This window comes from Syngnathus acus, chromosome 13 (assembly GCF_901709675.1).
Source record: "Syngnathus acus chromosome 13, fSynAcu1.2, whole genome shotgun sequence".
Lineage (NCBI taxonomy): Eukaryota > Metazoa > Chordata > Actinopteri > Syngnathiformes > Syngnathidae > Syngnathus > Syngnathus acus.
The window spans coordinates 299335-315557 of record NC_051098.1 but is presented as its reverse complement, the minus strand read 5'-3'; the positions used below and the strand labels follow the sequence as shown (position 1 = coordinate 315557).

The following is a 16223-nucleotide window of genomic DNA, read 5'->3' as shown; positions in this document are numbered from 1 at the left end:
CAGAAGAAATCCCAGTGTTGTGGGGTAAGTGCATGCAACTCGCATGAAATAGATGAACTTTGGTCTCATATAAGTCTTTTGATCTGAATCCTAAATGTCTTTCCTTCTTTTCTCCTTTTTCTTTCTGTCTTTTTGTCCATTCGGCGATGCTGGTGCCTTCTACCGCACCTCGGTATCTCTTCGGAGCGGATATTTTATTTTATTTTTTTTTCTTCCTGGGACCGGGATCATCGGTTGAGCCGGCGTAACTCTACGGCGGCTTCCTGCTTATCCGGCCAGTGATGACCGGGTCCCTCGCCTTGGCCTTGCAGCCGCAACCCCTGTGGGGAGTCCGCTCCCTCGTGCTCGTCGGTACCAACGACTTTCGCCATGCTAGCCCCGTGGTGACCATCTGCACGTGCCCCGGCTGGGTGCCCGGGACGCTGCTCACACGTTTGCCTGTTTTGTGATGTTTTCACCGATTCACGACCACGGTCCATTGGGCGCCGTTGAACTGGACTGCCCTTACACCTGTCGATGGACCCCGTGGAGGCTATTTTGTGTGTTTTGGGGTGTTCTCTTGTATTGGGGGTGCTGGTTGGCCGCTGTTACTTTTTTTCCTTTGTCTTTTAGCTTTGTTTTGCTTTGATGGCTTTTATCTTGAGCACTTTCTGACTTTCTTTGTGGCGCCGTTGTGTGGCAGCCTTATGAGAGTTATTGAGTTGCGCTCATGCCATGTGTGTCACCATTCTGTGGTGTGGATACTGCTGGGGCCTGAATTTCCCCACCCCTGGGGACCAATAAATATTCAATCAATCAATCAATCATACAAGAAAAACAAAGGGCCTTCACACTGACATTGCCGTTCAAATACTTTGGAGGGGACTGTAAGAGATTTCTGCTCGATGCCAGATAAATGCAAATCCACTGTACAATTTCAGTTACATTTCAGTTGACCCCTATCATTTGCAGGGGCTAGGGTTTAAGTTGTGAATATTAAAAACCCGCATATAATTAATGTGTCCAAATGCAGTAGAGAAATAAACAAACTCAAACAAATGCTCTTAAAAAATATTGTGATAAACAATATAGGTTTTCCATGAACAATGCGGGGAAAATTGGTAAAAGAAAAATGTGGGGATTGGTGAAAGAAAAAACAAAACAAAACAACAAAGATCCAATAAATATTTTTCAGAAACAATCTGTGAATATGAGAATCCGTTGATGCTGAGCTAGCAGTTCAGTATGTAGGACTCTACTGTATTGTGTGTGGGGAAAAAGAAGATCAGATTAAAGAGGCACTAAACTGGGAGAAACATTGGCACTTACATGATCGGTCTATATGTAAAAATGATATTAGCACCAATATTCACACCACTAAAATAATAATGATGATGATAGAACTTTATTCATCCCACAGTGAGGAAATCTATTTGTCACAGCAGTGCATACGAGTGCAAGAATACAAGTGCCAAAATTTAAAAAAAGGATAAATAACAGACAAGGACAAATACAAGTCCCGCTAGTAGAGACGAAACACAATTTTATCAGGTGCCACGCGTGTTGTAAAGTCTGACAGCAGAGGGAATGAAGGACCTGCGGAACCGTTCCTTCCTACACCGTGGGTGTAAAGGTCTGCTGCTAAAGGAGCTGCTCAGGGAATCCAGTGATTATAGGGATTTTTGGAGATTTACAACAAACTGGTCCACCACCTACTTTTGGAGCTCGCTTCCTGTTTTTTTTTTCATCTCAGTTTGAGTATGTCACTCGCAGGCAAGCATTGTAATCCATATTGACTTTTCGGTTGTCACCCAGTGTCTAAAATTGTGATTCATTGCTACCAAAATTCATTTGCACATTAGTACTCATGTTCACTTCAACCTGGGAAAATATGAAAGACAACATCCATCCATCCATCCATCCATCCATCCATCCATCCATCCATCCATCCATCCATCCATCCATCCATCCATCCATCCATCCATCCATCCATCCATCCATCCAGCCAGCCAGCCAGCCAGCCATCCATCCATCCATCCATCCATCCATCCATCCATCCATCCATCCATCCATCCAGCCATCCATCCATCCATCCAGCCATCCATCTTCTACTGCTTATCCGGGGTCGGGTCGTGGGGGCAGTAGCTTTAGGAGGGACGCCCAGACTTTCCTCTTCCCAGCCACTTTGTCCAGCTCGTCCCGGTGGATCCCAAGGCGTTCCCAGGCCAGCCGAGAGACATAGACAAAATTAGCAGAACAATTTCAGCCTCTTACCAGCCTGACATGGGGAATCTGTGTCGCAGACACCCCATCATCAATCAGCAGCCAAAGCTCCCTCTGACGCCGACCTCATTTACCGACGCCGGTGAGGCTTGTCAGACGTGTTGGCTGCTCTGTCTCCACCGCTGACCGCGTTTGCTGATGCCGGTGAGGCACCACCTTCTTCTCTGGAGTTGTCCATGGTGGTTGCCTGCCGTGTAGCGGCGTACGTCCTACTGCCAATCAGTTTGCCCACTGCCAGTCAGTGTGCGTCAATTTCCAATAAATAACTGCGAGACAACCCAGAGATCAGCTTGTCAAAATTGAAAAACTTGGAGTTGAAAAGATTGGGAGCACAAGACTTTCAGTGAGGAGGCTGACCCTTCAGTGGAGTGTGGCCGCTTAAAGTCTGAACTCAACTCAACTTTATTTATAAAGCACTTTCAGACCAACAGCAACTCGATACAAAGTGCTGTACATGAACCCACAAGACATAAGACAATCAACCAAATAGCGAGAACATTAAAATTAAATTAAACAGTAAACAGGCACTACAACAAGAGCAGGGTCTCGTTGGGAGTTGAAACCCAAGGAATAAAGTACCTCTATTACAGATAGGTGACGGGCGACATGGTCGTGCTTCGTCGTGGCTCTCTGAACCGGACTCCCAGTGAGGAGGCCGACCTTTCAGCTGAGTGTGGCCGTTAAAGCACCACCTTTTCAGAAAGGTGGTACCCTAGAGGTGGACTTCAGGGGAAATTTAAGTCAAATGAACCCTTACAGAGTTCCTATGAATAATTCATCTTACATAAAGCCTCTCAGAATGTGAGACACACACTATATTATGTTTGCATATCTTGGTGACTGATGAAAGAAAATCGACAAAACGTAACAGTTAATTTAGCTGTACGTTGACTGCTCAATTCTTGCTCTTTTAAGGTAGCCATGGAAAAGCTTTTTAAGTTTTCAGAGGTTCAATTTTCAATTAAATTTTTCAATTCAATTTCAATTTTTTTTAATTTTTATTTTAATGAATGTGGCATTTCTTCAACATGAGTTAAGATAAGAAAAGAAAAAAAAGCAGCACCAAAAGCTTTCATTGATAAAAAAAAAAATATATGGCTGGTTTTCAATCGAGCAGTGTTGGTAACATTTTAATAGCATCAATACTTCAATATCTATTATTTCGACTGGATTTTAACAGTTGTGGCAGACCCTTTTGGATTTCCACCTGCTCTTTCTGAGAACACTTTGTTCAGGATTCTGGAGTTTTTTTCAATCTGCTAGGTGAGGTGAAGATGCAAAAAGATGAGAATGTTTCCTTTTTTTCTCCCATTATTTTTTATTTGTAATTGTATTAATTGTATTTTATTAGTGATTAATCTGGTCAGCAACTGCAGTGACATCATAACCATCCAAATGTATAATTTGCACAATGCTTGCAACCAAACTATCAAATACGTCCAAATTTTATGTCCTCAGTGGTCTTAATGCCATGTATTTTGATCACGTCACCCAAGGCAAGGGTGGATTTGGTGTTTGTTTGGGTGAGCTTTGAACCAAATAGGAATGCATGAACCACTTCCTGGGTCATCAACGGTGTAGTGTTGACATCCTCAAGGACATCTGCCACGGCAAATTGTCTGTCCCTCAAGCGATTCCAGTTGGATAGTATATTGTGGTATTCAAATACCTTCTCATAGTTACCCACAGAGTTGTAGAGTTTGATCAGACCTCTGTAATCGTACTCCAACCCACTGTAGCCCTCTCCAAACAGCTTCTTTCCTGGAAGAACAAAGTACATTTTACATTAAATATTTTTTATGATTTGATTCATGATCACTTCAGATTGCATAACAGTATTAAAGGCCTCAACACACACCACTCCAACATTGGCCAATGTGACCGACGTTACAACCAATTGTGTGTCAGCCTCAACATTGGCACGTCGGGCTGGAAAAGTGACAAAATGCAACTAGCCAGCCATGAAGCCATATATGACTACTTTGCTACATCGCGGTTCGATTATCGCGGCTTCAGTACATCGCAGATCTTTCCGCAAAAAACATTCACAAATTCAAAATAAACCTTCTAAATTGAGGAATTATGGCACGAAAGTTACCCACACGCCAGCAGAAGGCAGGGAGTGCCCACACAATTGCAGTGCGTACACAAAAATTGTTATCATAATAAGAGTTCTAAAAACATATTTACAGTGTTGTACCTTGGTATAGAAAAATTGTTATGATAACATGAGTTCTAAAAACATTTACAGTATATACACTTGTACCTTGTTATAAAAAATTGTTATAATAATAAAAGCTGTTCTAAAAACATATTTACAGTATGTGTTAAGAATTCTCCATGTTATTTGTTATTCAGCCGTGCTTTGAATTGAGGTAGGGTGCTTTATTTTGAAGGCCGTTCAGTCACTGACGATGTAAGTGGGTCTCCTAACAAGAGAAATGAACAATCACGTGTCTAACCTTTAGGACAATGTAGTATTGCTCCAAATGTTGGTTTACATTCCTTTAGAGCAGTGGTCCCCAACCACCGGTACCAACTTGGTACCGGGCCGCCAAGCCGCATAGAAAAGAATTAATAAAATTTTATCGATGATGATGGCGGGCGCAAGAAGTGGAGCAAGAAGGTGAGGGCAGCGAAGCGTCACCGCGACGTGTGCCCCCATACCTGACCTAACCTGACCTGATGATGAATTAATTCAGGTCAAGACGCTCGTCGCGGTCACGTGACATGTTTCCCCAGTCGAGCCCGCAAAATTTCTGGAGTCCTACTTAAAATATGGCTTTATCGCTACAGGTGACTCTGACGCGCCAAGCCCACTCTGTATATGTGGCGACAGGCTAGCTAACGAGGCAATGAAGCATTCAAAACTGCTTCGGCACATGGAGACCAAGCATCCTACATTAAAAGACAAACCTTAACCACTTCGGGTGTCATTGTCTCCGATTACGCCTAGATGGGACCGGCTCGTTTATGAGAAACAAGCTCGGTGCTCCCAGTAATTCAACGTAATGGTGAGTTTTATTTTTATCTGGTTTATTCTTGTTTTTATGCCAGTCGTATCGTTTTATTTCATCGTATTCATATATTTGTGAATGTATTATTTATTTATATAAATGTATTATTTATTTATATAGAGGCCGGTCCACGAAAATATTTCTGACACGTAACTGGTCCATGGCACAAAAAAGTTTGGGGACCACTGCTTTAGAGGTCCGTTTTCGCATGTTACAGGGATGAGAATTTTCCGCGGAACCGCGGATTTCCGTGTTTTTTTCTGTCGGGAGTATCATTTTCGCGAATCGTGTAGATCCGTTGAGATTTTTTTTTATATGGGGGGGGCCGGCAGCAGTATTGTGACAACAGCTGCCTTATTCTCGGCAGCATTTTGGTGCTACTTTCGTCACATCATTTGCCTACTCATTTGCCTAATTAGAAAAAGTTTTAGCCAGCATGGCGAAAGTTTCAGAGAAAAAAGACGAGGATCGTGCCAGGGAAATAGACAAGTCGAACGGGATCAGGAACTGCTTCAGATGGGCATTGCTCGAGAGCAGCGTCATCTTACAACTCGGAACACAAAGACCCTCTTAAAGCAATGCAACAGTGAGCGCCCGGCGCGTTGCGGTTGCGCGATCGGACTAAATTAAGCTCCCTGCACACTGAGGTCCACTTAAATTTTGGAAAGTACATCAGGACTTTAAAAATATTTTCTAAATTTCGGCGGCGACTCTGTCACAATAATGCGATCAGAGCGGTGCAGTTGCGCGGTCGGCGATGCGCTACGTTTGCGCGTTTGGTGGTTCGCTGCAGTTGCGCGATCAGACAAAATTAAGCTCCCTGCGCACTTAGGTCCACTTGAATTTTGGAAAGTACATCAGGAGTTTGAAAATATTTTCTAAATTTCAGCCACGGCTGTGTCACAATAATGCAACCAGCGCGGTGCAGTTGCGCGGTCGGCCACGCGCTACGGTTGCGCGTTTGGCGGTGCGCTGCAGTTGCGCGATTGGACAAAAATGCGCAAATGAAAAAGTGCTTAAAAAAGTCTTGGAACGGATTAAAAAAATTTCCATTATTTGTAATGGGAAAAATAGATCCTTACCAGGTCGCCATTGTAAATGAGAAAGTGTTCTCAATTGACTTACCTGGTAAAACATTGAATAGAATATAATAGATTATATTCACCTCGGTAGCCCACCAAGCAGGAATATTTTTTTAACAAAACTGTTGAAATTGAGTGATGAAATTAATGGTTTTGGGGTTGCTATACTGCCAAAACCCAGGAGTTTCCAGGGACCTTTTCCCCCTGAGCCCCCTCCGGGGCACTGCCCCTGGCCCCCTGCGGCCCCCAATGGGGGCCTGTGGGCCCTGCAGCCCATTAACTCATCAGCCTGCCCAGTACTTTTTGTTAACATGTTACATGCACGCACATCCGTCCGTCCGTCCGTCCGTCCGTGCGTGCGTGCGTGCGTCCGTCCGTCCGTCCGTCCGTCCGTCCGTCCGTCCGTCCGTCCGTCCGTCCATCCTCCTCCGCTTTTCCGGGTTCGGGTTGCGGGGGCAGCAGCTTTAGGAGGGACTCCTAGACTTCCCTCTCCCCAGCCACTTCATCCAGCTCATCCCGGGGGATCTCAACACGTTCCCAGGCCAGCTGAGAGACATGGTCCCTCCAGCGCATCCTGGGTCGTCCACGGGGTCTCCTGCCGGTGGGACATGCCCGGAACACCTCCCCAGGGAAGCGTCCAGGAGGCATCCTGATGAGATGCCCGAGCCACCTCATCTGGCTCCTCTCAACGTGAAGGAGCTGCGGCTCTACTCCAAGTCTCTCCTGGATGACCGAGCTTCTCACCATATCTCTAAGGGAGAGCCTGGACACCCTACGGAGAAAACTCATTTCGGCCGCTTGTATCCAGGATCTGGTTCTTTCGGTTACGACCCATAGCTCATGACCATAGGTGAGGGTAGGAGCGTAGATCGACCGGTAAATTGAGAGCTTTGCCTTTTGGCTCAGCTCTCGCTTCACCACCACAGACTGGTACAGAGTGCACATTACAGCCGACGCTGCACCGCTCCGCCTGTCGATCTCGCACTCCATCCTCCCCTCACTCGTGAACAAGACCCCAAGATACTTGAACTCCTCCACTTGGGGCAGGATCTCATCCCTGATCCGGAGAGGGCATTCAACCTTTTACCGACCGAAGACCATGTACTCAGGTTTGGAGGTGCTGACCTTCATCCCGACCGCTTCACACTAGACTGCAAAACGCTCCAGTGAGAGCTAGAGATCACAGCTTGAAGAAGCCAACAGCGCCACGTCGTCTGCAAAAAGCAGAGACGCAATGCTGAAGTCCCCAAACCGGACACCCTCAATGTTAGGGTTGACAAATTATCTTAATCGTATGGTTATGTTGGAATGTAGACTATATTGATTTACCAGTTGCTGAGGGGGACAAACTTCTTCTGTTTGTTCCCACAGCATCGTAAACAAAGTGGTAAGACCCCCTGCACTGAATGACCAGCTATAGAGGAAGCAATCAGACTTCTTCTGTTTCCTCCAATGTCATAAAATACCCCCTGCTCTGATTTGACCAGAGGCTGGGGGGTTCACCAAAGCTGTTCACTCTCACCCCCACCCTGCTTTCTCTCAATAAATATGCCCTTGCAAAAGGTCTAAGTCAGACGGCCTTCAAGCATCACTGTACCACACAGTGTGGAGATGGCTTTCTCCGCTTGCAGGCGTAAAATGGCCAAACTGTCTGACGTGTTGTTCTTGCAAAGAAGTTAGAGTAAACAACACTAACACTCAACACCTTGGCTGCGCCTAGAAATTCTGTCCTTAAAAGTTATGAACAGAATCGGTGACAAAGGGCAGCCTTGGCAGAGTCCGACCATCACTGGGAACGAATCCGACTTACTGCCGGAAATGTGGGCCAAACTCTGGCATCGATGATACAGGGACCGAACCGCCCTTACCAGTTGGCTCGGCACCCCGTACTCCCGAAGCACCCTCCACAGAACTTCCGAGGGACACGGTCAAACTCCTTCTCCAAGGCCACAAAACACATGTGGACTGATTGAGCAAACTCCCATGCCCCCTTGAGGATCCTGCCGAGGGGAGAGCTGGTCCACTGTTCCACGGCCAGGACGAAAACCACACTGCTTTTCCTGAATCCGAGGTTCGACCTCCCGATGAACCCTCCTCTCCAGCACCCCTGAATAGACCTTACCAGGGAGTGTGATTCGTCTGTAGTTGGAACACACCCTCCAGTCCCCCTTCTTAAAGAGGGGAACCACCACCACAGTCTGCCAATCCAGAGGCACCGTACCCAATGTCCATGCAATGCTGCAGAGGTGTCAGCCAGGACAACCCCACAACATCCAGAGCCTTTAAGAACTCCGGGCAGATCTCATCCACCCCTGGGGCCTTGCCCCCGAGGAGTTTTTTAACTGCCTCAGTGACTTCGACCCCAGAGATTGGAGAGTCCACCTCAGAGTCTCAAGGCCCTGCTTCCACAATGGAAGGCGTGTCGGTGGAATTGAGGTCTTTGAAGTATTCTCCCCACCGACTCACGTCGTCCTGAGTCAAGGTCAGCAGCATGCCATCTCCACTGTAAGCAGTGTTGACGGTGCACTGCTTCCCCCTCCTGAGACGCCAGATGGTGGACCAGAATTTCCGCGAAGCCGTCTGGAAGTCATTCTCCCTAGCCTCGCCAAATCCCTCCCATGCCCAGGTTTTTGCCTCAGCAATTGCCGAAGCCGTGTTCTTCTTGGCCGTACGGTACCTGTCAGCTGCCTCCGGAGTCCCACAGGCCAAAAGGGCCCGATAGGACTCCTTCTTCAGCTTGACGGTATCCCTTACCGCCGGTGTCCACCAGCGGGTTCGGGGATTGCCGCCACGACAGGCACCAATGACCTTACGGTCACAGCTCCGGTCGGCTGCCTCAACAATGGAGGCGCGGAACATGGTCCACTCGGACTCAATGTCCCCGCCTCCTCCGGGACGTGGGTAAAACTCTGCCGGAGGTGGGAGTTGAGGCTCTTCCTGGCGAGGGATTCTTCCAGACGTTCCCAGCAGACCCTCACAGTACGTTTGGGTCTGCCAGGTCGGACCGGCATCTTCCCCCACCATCGGAGCCAACCCACCACCAGGTGTGATCAGTTGACAGCTCCGCCCCTCTCTTCACCCGAGTATCCAAAACATGCAGCCGCAAATCCGATGACATGACTACAAAGTGCTCAGTGGCCTAGTGGTAGAGTGTCCGCCCTGAGACTGGAAGGTTGTGGGTTCAAACCCCGGCCGGGTCATACCAAAGACTATAAAAATGGGACCCATTGCCTCCCTGCTTGGCACTCAGCATTAAGGGTTGGAATTGGGGGGTTAGATCACCAACTGATTCCCGAGCGCGGCACCGCTGCTGCTCACTGCTCCCCTCTCCCCCAGGGGATGGATTAAAATCACACGGGGATGGGTTAAATGCAGAGGACAAATTTCACCACACCCAGGTGTGTGTGTGACGATCATTGGGACTTTAATCTTTAATCTTTTAATCTTAATGACTACAAAGTCGATCATCGAACTACAGCCTAGGGTGTCCTGGTGCCAAGTGCACACATGGACACCCTTATGTTTGAACATGGTGTTCATTATTGACAATCCGTGTCGAGCACAGAAGTCCAATAATAGAACACCGCTCGGGTTCAGATCGGGGGGGCCGTTCCTCCCAATCACACCCTTCCAGGTCTCACTGTCATTGCCGGTAATAGGAGGAATTACAGGTTCAAGTTTCTTTTTTTTTTTCATTCAGTTTGACAGTGCAGGCGGCCCATAAATAATACATTATAAGACCGAAGCTGCGGGCCATATGAAATCTGATCGGGGGCCGGATTTGGCCCGCGGGTCGGACTTTGGACATGCCTGGTCTAGGGTGATTATACAACGCACGTCTAAAAGACTCAGACCAGAGCGATCTGCTGAGGGAAGAAATCATCAAAGATCTTGTGCGCATAGACGAGACCTTACTTCCTGGCAAGTTGAAACTTTGGTGACTACAGTTTGGGTTGCTCCCCCATTTGATGTGGCCACTAACAGTCTATCAAATCCCCAACACCAAAGTTAAAAAGCTGGAGTCAATGCATACATCTAGAAGTGGCTTGGCCTTCCGCCGTGCCTCAGTGACATCGACCTATATGATCATGGTGCCCTGGAACTGCCCATCTCTAGCCTCACGGAGAGTTTAAATGCACCGAGGTGAGGCTGAGCATGACCCTGATTGAGTCTCTAGATGAGGTGATTCGAGCAGTTGCTCCCAGACTGGCAACCGGGAGGAAATGGATCCCATCTGAGGCCATGCAGCAAGCCAAATCTGCTCTCATGCATGAAGACATTGTGGGACAGATCCAGCATGGAAGAGGTCGGTTTAGACTTTGCGCTAGACGACCCACACAGCACAAGGCAACGTCAGCCCAGAGGAGAAACTTGGTTGTTAATCAGGTTTGGCAACAAGAGGAGGCAGACAGATGTGCGACAGCAGTGGCACAGTCCAAACAGGGGCAGTGGACTAGCTGGGAAAACCTGGAACATCGTAAACTCACATGGAAGGATCTGTGGGAAATGGAAGGGAGCCAAATCAGCGTCATCATCAGAGCCATCTACGACGTTCTTTCCACATCCAAGAACCTAAACCAATGGTTTGGAGAAGATCCTTCTTGTGTACTCTGTCAAACCCATACAACACTGAATCACATCCTCACCGGCTGCAAAACCAGCTTGTCTCAAGACCGCTATAACTGGAGGCACAACCGGGTCTTGAGACTGGCGATCACCCTCCTGGAAGAAAGGAGGAATACCAACAATGTCCTGCCCACCACAATTCCTAGTCAGTCAATCACCACTCTGTTCATAAGACCAGGACAGCTCCCAGAAAAAACATCCGCAAGAGTGGAGGCAACCCTTCTGGACTCTGCACGGGACTGGAAAATGCAAGTTCACCTAGACCAGAAACTACCCGAGTGCTTCCAGTTGAAGTCGGGTGCGGAGGCTTCGTTGCCACGTCCACAACCAAGTTTCTGAAAGGAATGGGAGTGAGAGGTCGAGCGGCGGGCTGTTAAATCATTGTCGGATGCTGCTGAACAAAGCAGCAGGTGAATATGGATCAGAAGAAAGGACCCCAACTGGGCTGCTAAATGACAGTTAGGGGTAAAGGCAGAGGGGACACACCTTGTCAAGTGGCATGGTGGTACAAGATGGTGTAAATTGGGTATCGAATTTGGCCCAGGCACATTGGCTATCCTAAAACATGTAGGAGTTGCAAAATTTCACCAGGAGATGGTGTTAAAGCTTGACATAGGGGTGACCTGATGGAAACTAACAAATCTAATAAATTAAATTGTTCGAAATTGGGAGGACACGGCCTGTTCAAAGACGTAGCAACACACAACTTTGGAATATGATTTTGCTCCATCATAATTTTAATCTGTAAGAGTTTGAGCAATATCATTATATATGTTCAATTTAGAAGAACACATTATTACGGCTAATGAGGATTATCAGTTAAGTTGACTATTGTGAAAACAAGCTTTATTGATGTTGCAATGTTTAATCGATATCCAACATGTATTTAACATCGTTGTTCCATCTATACATGAATGTATTAAATTGTGGGGAGACACAAGAGGTTGTTTGCTATACTGGTGGAGTCGGCTGAAAGAATGAGCAAAACAGGAAACGGCTGCATCCGGTAGCAGAGTACAGTCATGTGCAATGGTTACTGCTTTAAGCAAGGTTGCCCAGGCAACCAGTGGGTCCCAGCAGGCATAGAGGAAGTAGGATGAAGTCATGCATTCCACACATACCAATGATGTCATACATTCTACACACACCAAGAATGCCATGCATTCTACGCATTCCAAGGATGCCATGCATACCAGGCATTCTATACCAATGAGGTCATGCATTCCTCTCCGATGAGGTAATGCTAGTGAGGCATATGACCTAATGCGGGAATTCTGACCTTTCACCTACATGATTCCTATGAGGTAATGCCAGGAGGAGCTGACGAGCCTATAAAAGCTTGGTTCCGGACAGGAAAAGGGCTCTCCCTCGCCAGTACGCTGGCACTGCGTGCCCGGAGCCAAGAACGCCTTTAGACGAAGATGGGTTTTTCATTCTTTTTGAGATTGGACCAAAATCTACTAAGATGAATTTCTACAGTCTTCGAATTGGACTTTGTCAAATTTTAAATTCATAGATAGGCTAGGAGAGAGGACTTCGGGCCAGCAGGAAAGGGAGATGCCGTATTGAAGGTGTGGTCCTCCTCCTGAAGGCCGCCTATCTATTCAAACAGAATTTGGATTTTGGAACAAAGGAGATGATCACTCGACTTGTTCAACCAAATAGCATATTAGACCTTTTGTCTCCTCTTTTTTGCTCTGAGTTTGGTAAGTGGAATTATTGTTGTTTGTGCGATTTGTAACTCTTCTTCCTACGTTGTCATTAAATTTCTTCTTAATCCTTAATTCGGTTATCGATTATTTAGTATTAACTATGTTGAGCATGGTTTTATATGCAGTAATTAGAACTTTAGATGTTATTTATTTCCCTATCATAGTCATTCTTTAAATCCGTTCAATTCTTCTTAAAGTGAAGACAGCTTTAATCCTTAACATCAGGAATTGTCAGATCTGGTTCGAAGTGGTTATCTTGAGCTCAGCTAGGGCGAGTGCGCTCTAGTAAATCAATGAATCCTTGCAGTCTTACCAAAGACAGCTAAATTTAGCTGAGCGAATACAAGAGCAACAAATACAAAAGGGGAAGGAGCCGCTGTAAAAAGGGCGCGGTCGGTCCGACGTCAGGTTCCGACCAGGTAGTTACTCGGCACTGGCGTAGGGGTGACTTTAAAGGGATTGGCGTACTAAAAAGAATCGATTAACTCTTTCCGAATTGATATCTTAGAGGCGGTTAGACTCGGACGAATCTTTTCCCGCCCCGACGTGGAAACTCTCGTCTCCCTATGAGGGCTGCATTACAGCAGCAGGGTCGAAGGGGAGTTTAACCCTTTAAATGGAGGGTCGGGTCACATTTGACAACCTGGGACGCCAGATGTCACCGTTGAATCCTCTGGAGGTGTCATGGGCTTATCCACAAAACAATGAAGTGGGGTGCCCACCTGAAAACCCCAGTGAAGCCTTTGCCTCTTAACCCCCCCCCCCCCACACACACACACACACACGCACACTCAACACCAAGTGCTGATCAATCTGAAGGATTGTACAATCCAGTCCTATGAGCTCAATTTTTATAGACTACAAGTTACTGAACTCCTATGGCAATATTTCAGGATATAAGGTGAATTCCAGTGGAATTCTTCCTTTGACTAACTTTGATTATTCTGCACTTAAGGCACACTTGTATAAAATACTGTGGGATAATTGTAAATAATAACCTAAAAAAATTATGAATTAAATTATGTACTGCTGCTTGCAAAAACTGAGGCAGATATGTGAAGATGGATGGGTTTGGTACTTACTTTGATCGGGAGGGTTAACTGCATCAAAATGAATGTGCAGCCACAATTGCAGTACTTATTTAAATATATACCCATTTTAGTACAACAATAATTATCCAAGCTTTTAAAATAGTCATGTTAGACAATTAATATGGCACTGTAAGGTACCCTGGATATCTTTGGCAAAATAAACATGAGACCGTGATTTAGGACAGGGGTCACCAACTCTGGTCCTTCAGGGCACCTATCCGCACGCTCAAACATGGCGAATAAAAACTCTTGAATCTTGAATTTAGACGTGTTCCTCTTACTACTACATACCTGATTGAAATGATCAGGATTGTTATCATGCTTGTACAGAATTTGCTGATTTTCTGATCATTTAAATCATCTGTGTTGGATGAAGGATACATCTAAAACATTGTGGATAGGAGCCCTTGAGGACCGGAGTTGGTGACTGTTGATTTAGGAGGACTTCCTTATTTCAATGAGGCACAAATGAGGGACACAAATTTGATTACATCTACCAAAGGAAAGATTCTGTCCTGATTTTGTCTCTAAACATGATGTAAATAATGTAAACAATACAACGGATAATTCAATCTTGAGACATCTATTTAATATTCAATAATATCACAGAACTCTTAGACCAGGGGTGGGCAATTCCGGTCCTCGAAGGCCGGTGTCCTGCATGTTTTATAGGTCTCCCTGCTGCAACACACCTGATTCAAATGATCAGGATTGTTATCCAGCTTCTGCAGACCTTGCTAATTATCTGACCATTTGAATCAGGTGTGTTGCAACAGGGTGACATAGAAAACATGCAGGACACCGGCCCTCGAGGACCGGAATTGCCCACCCCTGTCTTAGACTGATAGTGGGATTGTCACCTAAAACTCCATTAAAACAAAACAAAAACCCTCATACCTATGACTCTCAAGAATAAGATGTTGGATATGTGGCACCGGAAGAAAATTTAGACGACGCATTTAGACAATATTTTTAATGAGAGAAAAGTATAAGATGAGGTATGATTTGCCCACTTAGACGGTCTTCTGTTATCTCCAGATGTGATCATTCTTGAGGACTAACTTGGGTCCTGACTGGATTTTATTTGCCATGAATAACATTTAAAAAAATATTTTACGAGGAGAACAAGCTCAGGAATGTATCGCATATTGAGGGATGGCAGACCAAAGTCAAGTTTACATGAATCTGGATTGAATTGAGAGTTGGAGCTGAGTGATAAAAATTATGAAGTGTAGTGGGCGGATTTGTTTCGGAACATCCTTTCTACGATTATCAATGCCTGGTACAGACTGACAAACTATAGCTTCCTCCACCAGTTATACTGTATCTCAGTTATACTGTATCTCACTCCGCAGAAACTACATTCTTTTAAATCTACTTTACCAAAGTCATGTTTCCGATGTGGTATTGGTTGGTTCAATTTTACATTTTACCAGGCAGTGTAACAAAGTGAAACCCTTCTGGCATGATCTGTGCTCCACTTTAACTATCATCATAGGAATTACCGTTGCACGGAACTCTGGAATGTGTTCAGTGGAATGTCACCTCTATTCTATCATTTTCAATGCACAACTTAAATTTATCGGAATTGCTTTACGTGTAGTCAGAAAGTCCATTGTGATAACATGGAGATCTGACTACCCTGCTTGATCATTGATGATATGATGGCGCCGCGGATGGCAGCCACGGTGAGTCGCTCTCTGTTTATTTGTCTTATTTTGTGTGTTTTCTGTGTCCTCTGCTGTCCATCCCGGATCACTTTTACTAGAGAAGCGCTGTTAAACATCGGACAGTCTTCTTCTGGTATTTTCTCTCCTGTTCTCTTCGATTCAGACTGTTTGTTGGAGATTCTAGCCGGAGCGGCGGTGCTGTACAAGCTAGCACGACGACGGCGGCGCGGAAAACGAGCCGGAGCACTCGTAAGGCTGAGGCAGAGAGGGTTCCGTTCTGCCCTACCGTCAATTCATCTGGCGAATGTCCGCTCCCTGGCGAACAAGATGGACGAACTGCTGCTCCTCACTTCAAGGAACACGGACTTCAGCAGATCCGCCGCGCTGTGCTTTGTGGAAACGTGGCTCAGCGAACGAACGCCCCACCACGCTGTGGAGCTAGCGGGCTTCAGGCTAACGCGAGCAGATCGCACCGCGGAGCTCTCCGGAAAATCAAAGGGAGGTGGTCTCTGTTTCTACATTAATGAACGTTGGTGTACTGATGTCACGGTGTTGAAAGAGTTTTGCAGCCCTCTCCTAGAAACACTTTTCATAAACTGCCGGCCGTTCTATTCACCACGGGAGTTCTCCTCGATCGTCATGGCGGCTGTTTACATCCCACCACACGCACGTGAGAGTGAAGCCACGCAGATGCTGGCTGACCAGGTAACAGACATGGAGAAACTTCTACCAAACTCACTAATCATTGTTCTGGGTGATCTTA

General features: G+C 46.2%; 1 protein-coding gene across 2 annotated transcripts in view; it reads right to left on the bottom strand.

Annotated features, from left to right (window-relative positions):
• Positions 1 to 3376: 3376 nt before the first annotated feature.
• The window catches only part of appbp2 (amyloid beta precursor protein (cytoplasmic tail) binding protein 2), a 226908-nt gene continuing 214061 nt past the window's right edge, over positions 3377 to 16223 (bottom strand). For both annotated transcript variants that reach the window (XM_037268417.1, XM_037268418.1), the window contains exon 13: positions 3377 to 4023. In XM_037268417.1, coding sequence (XP_037124312.1) covers positions 3692 to 4023 — 332 coding nt within the window. In that variant the 3' untranslated portion in view covers positions 3377 to 3691. The remainder of the gene's footprint in view (positions 4024 to 16223) is intronic.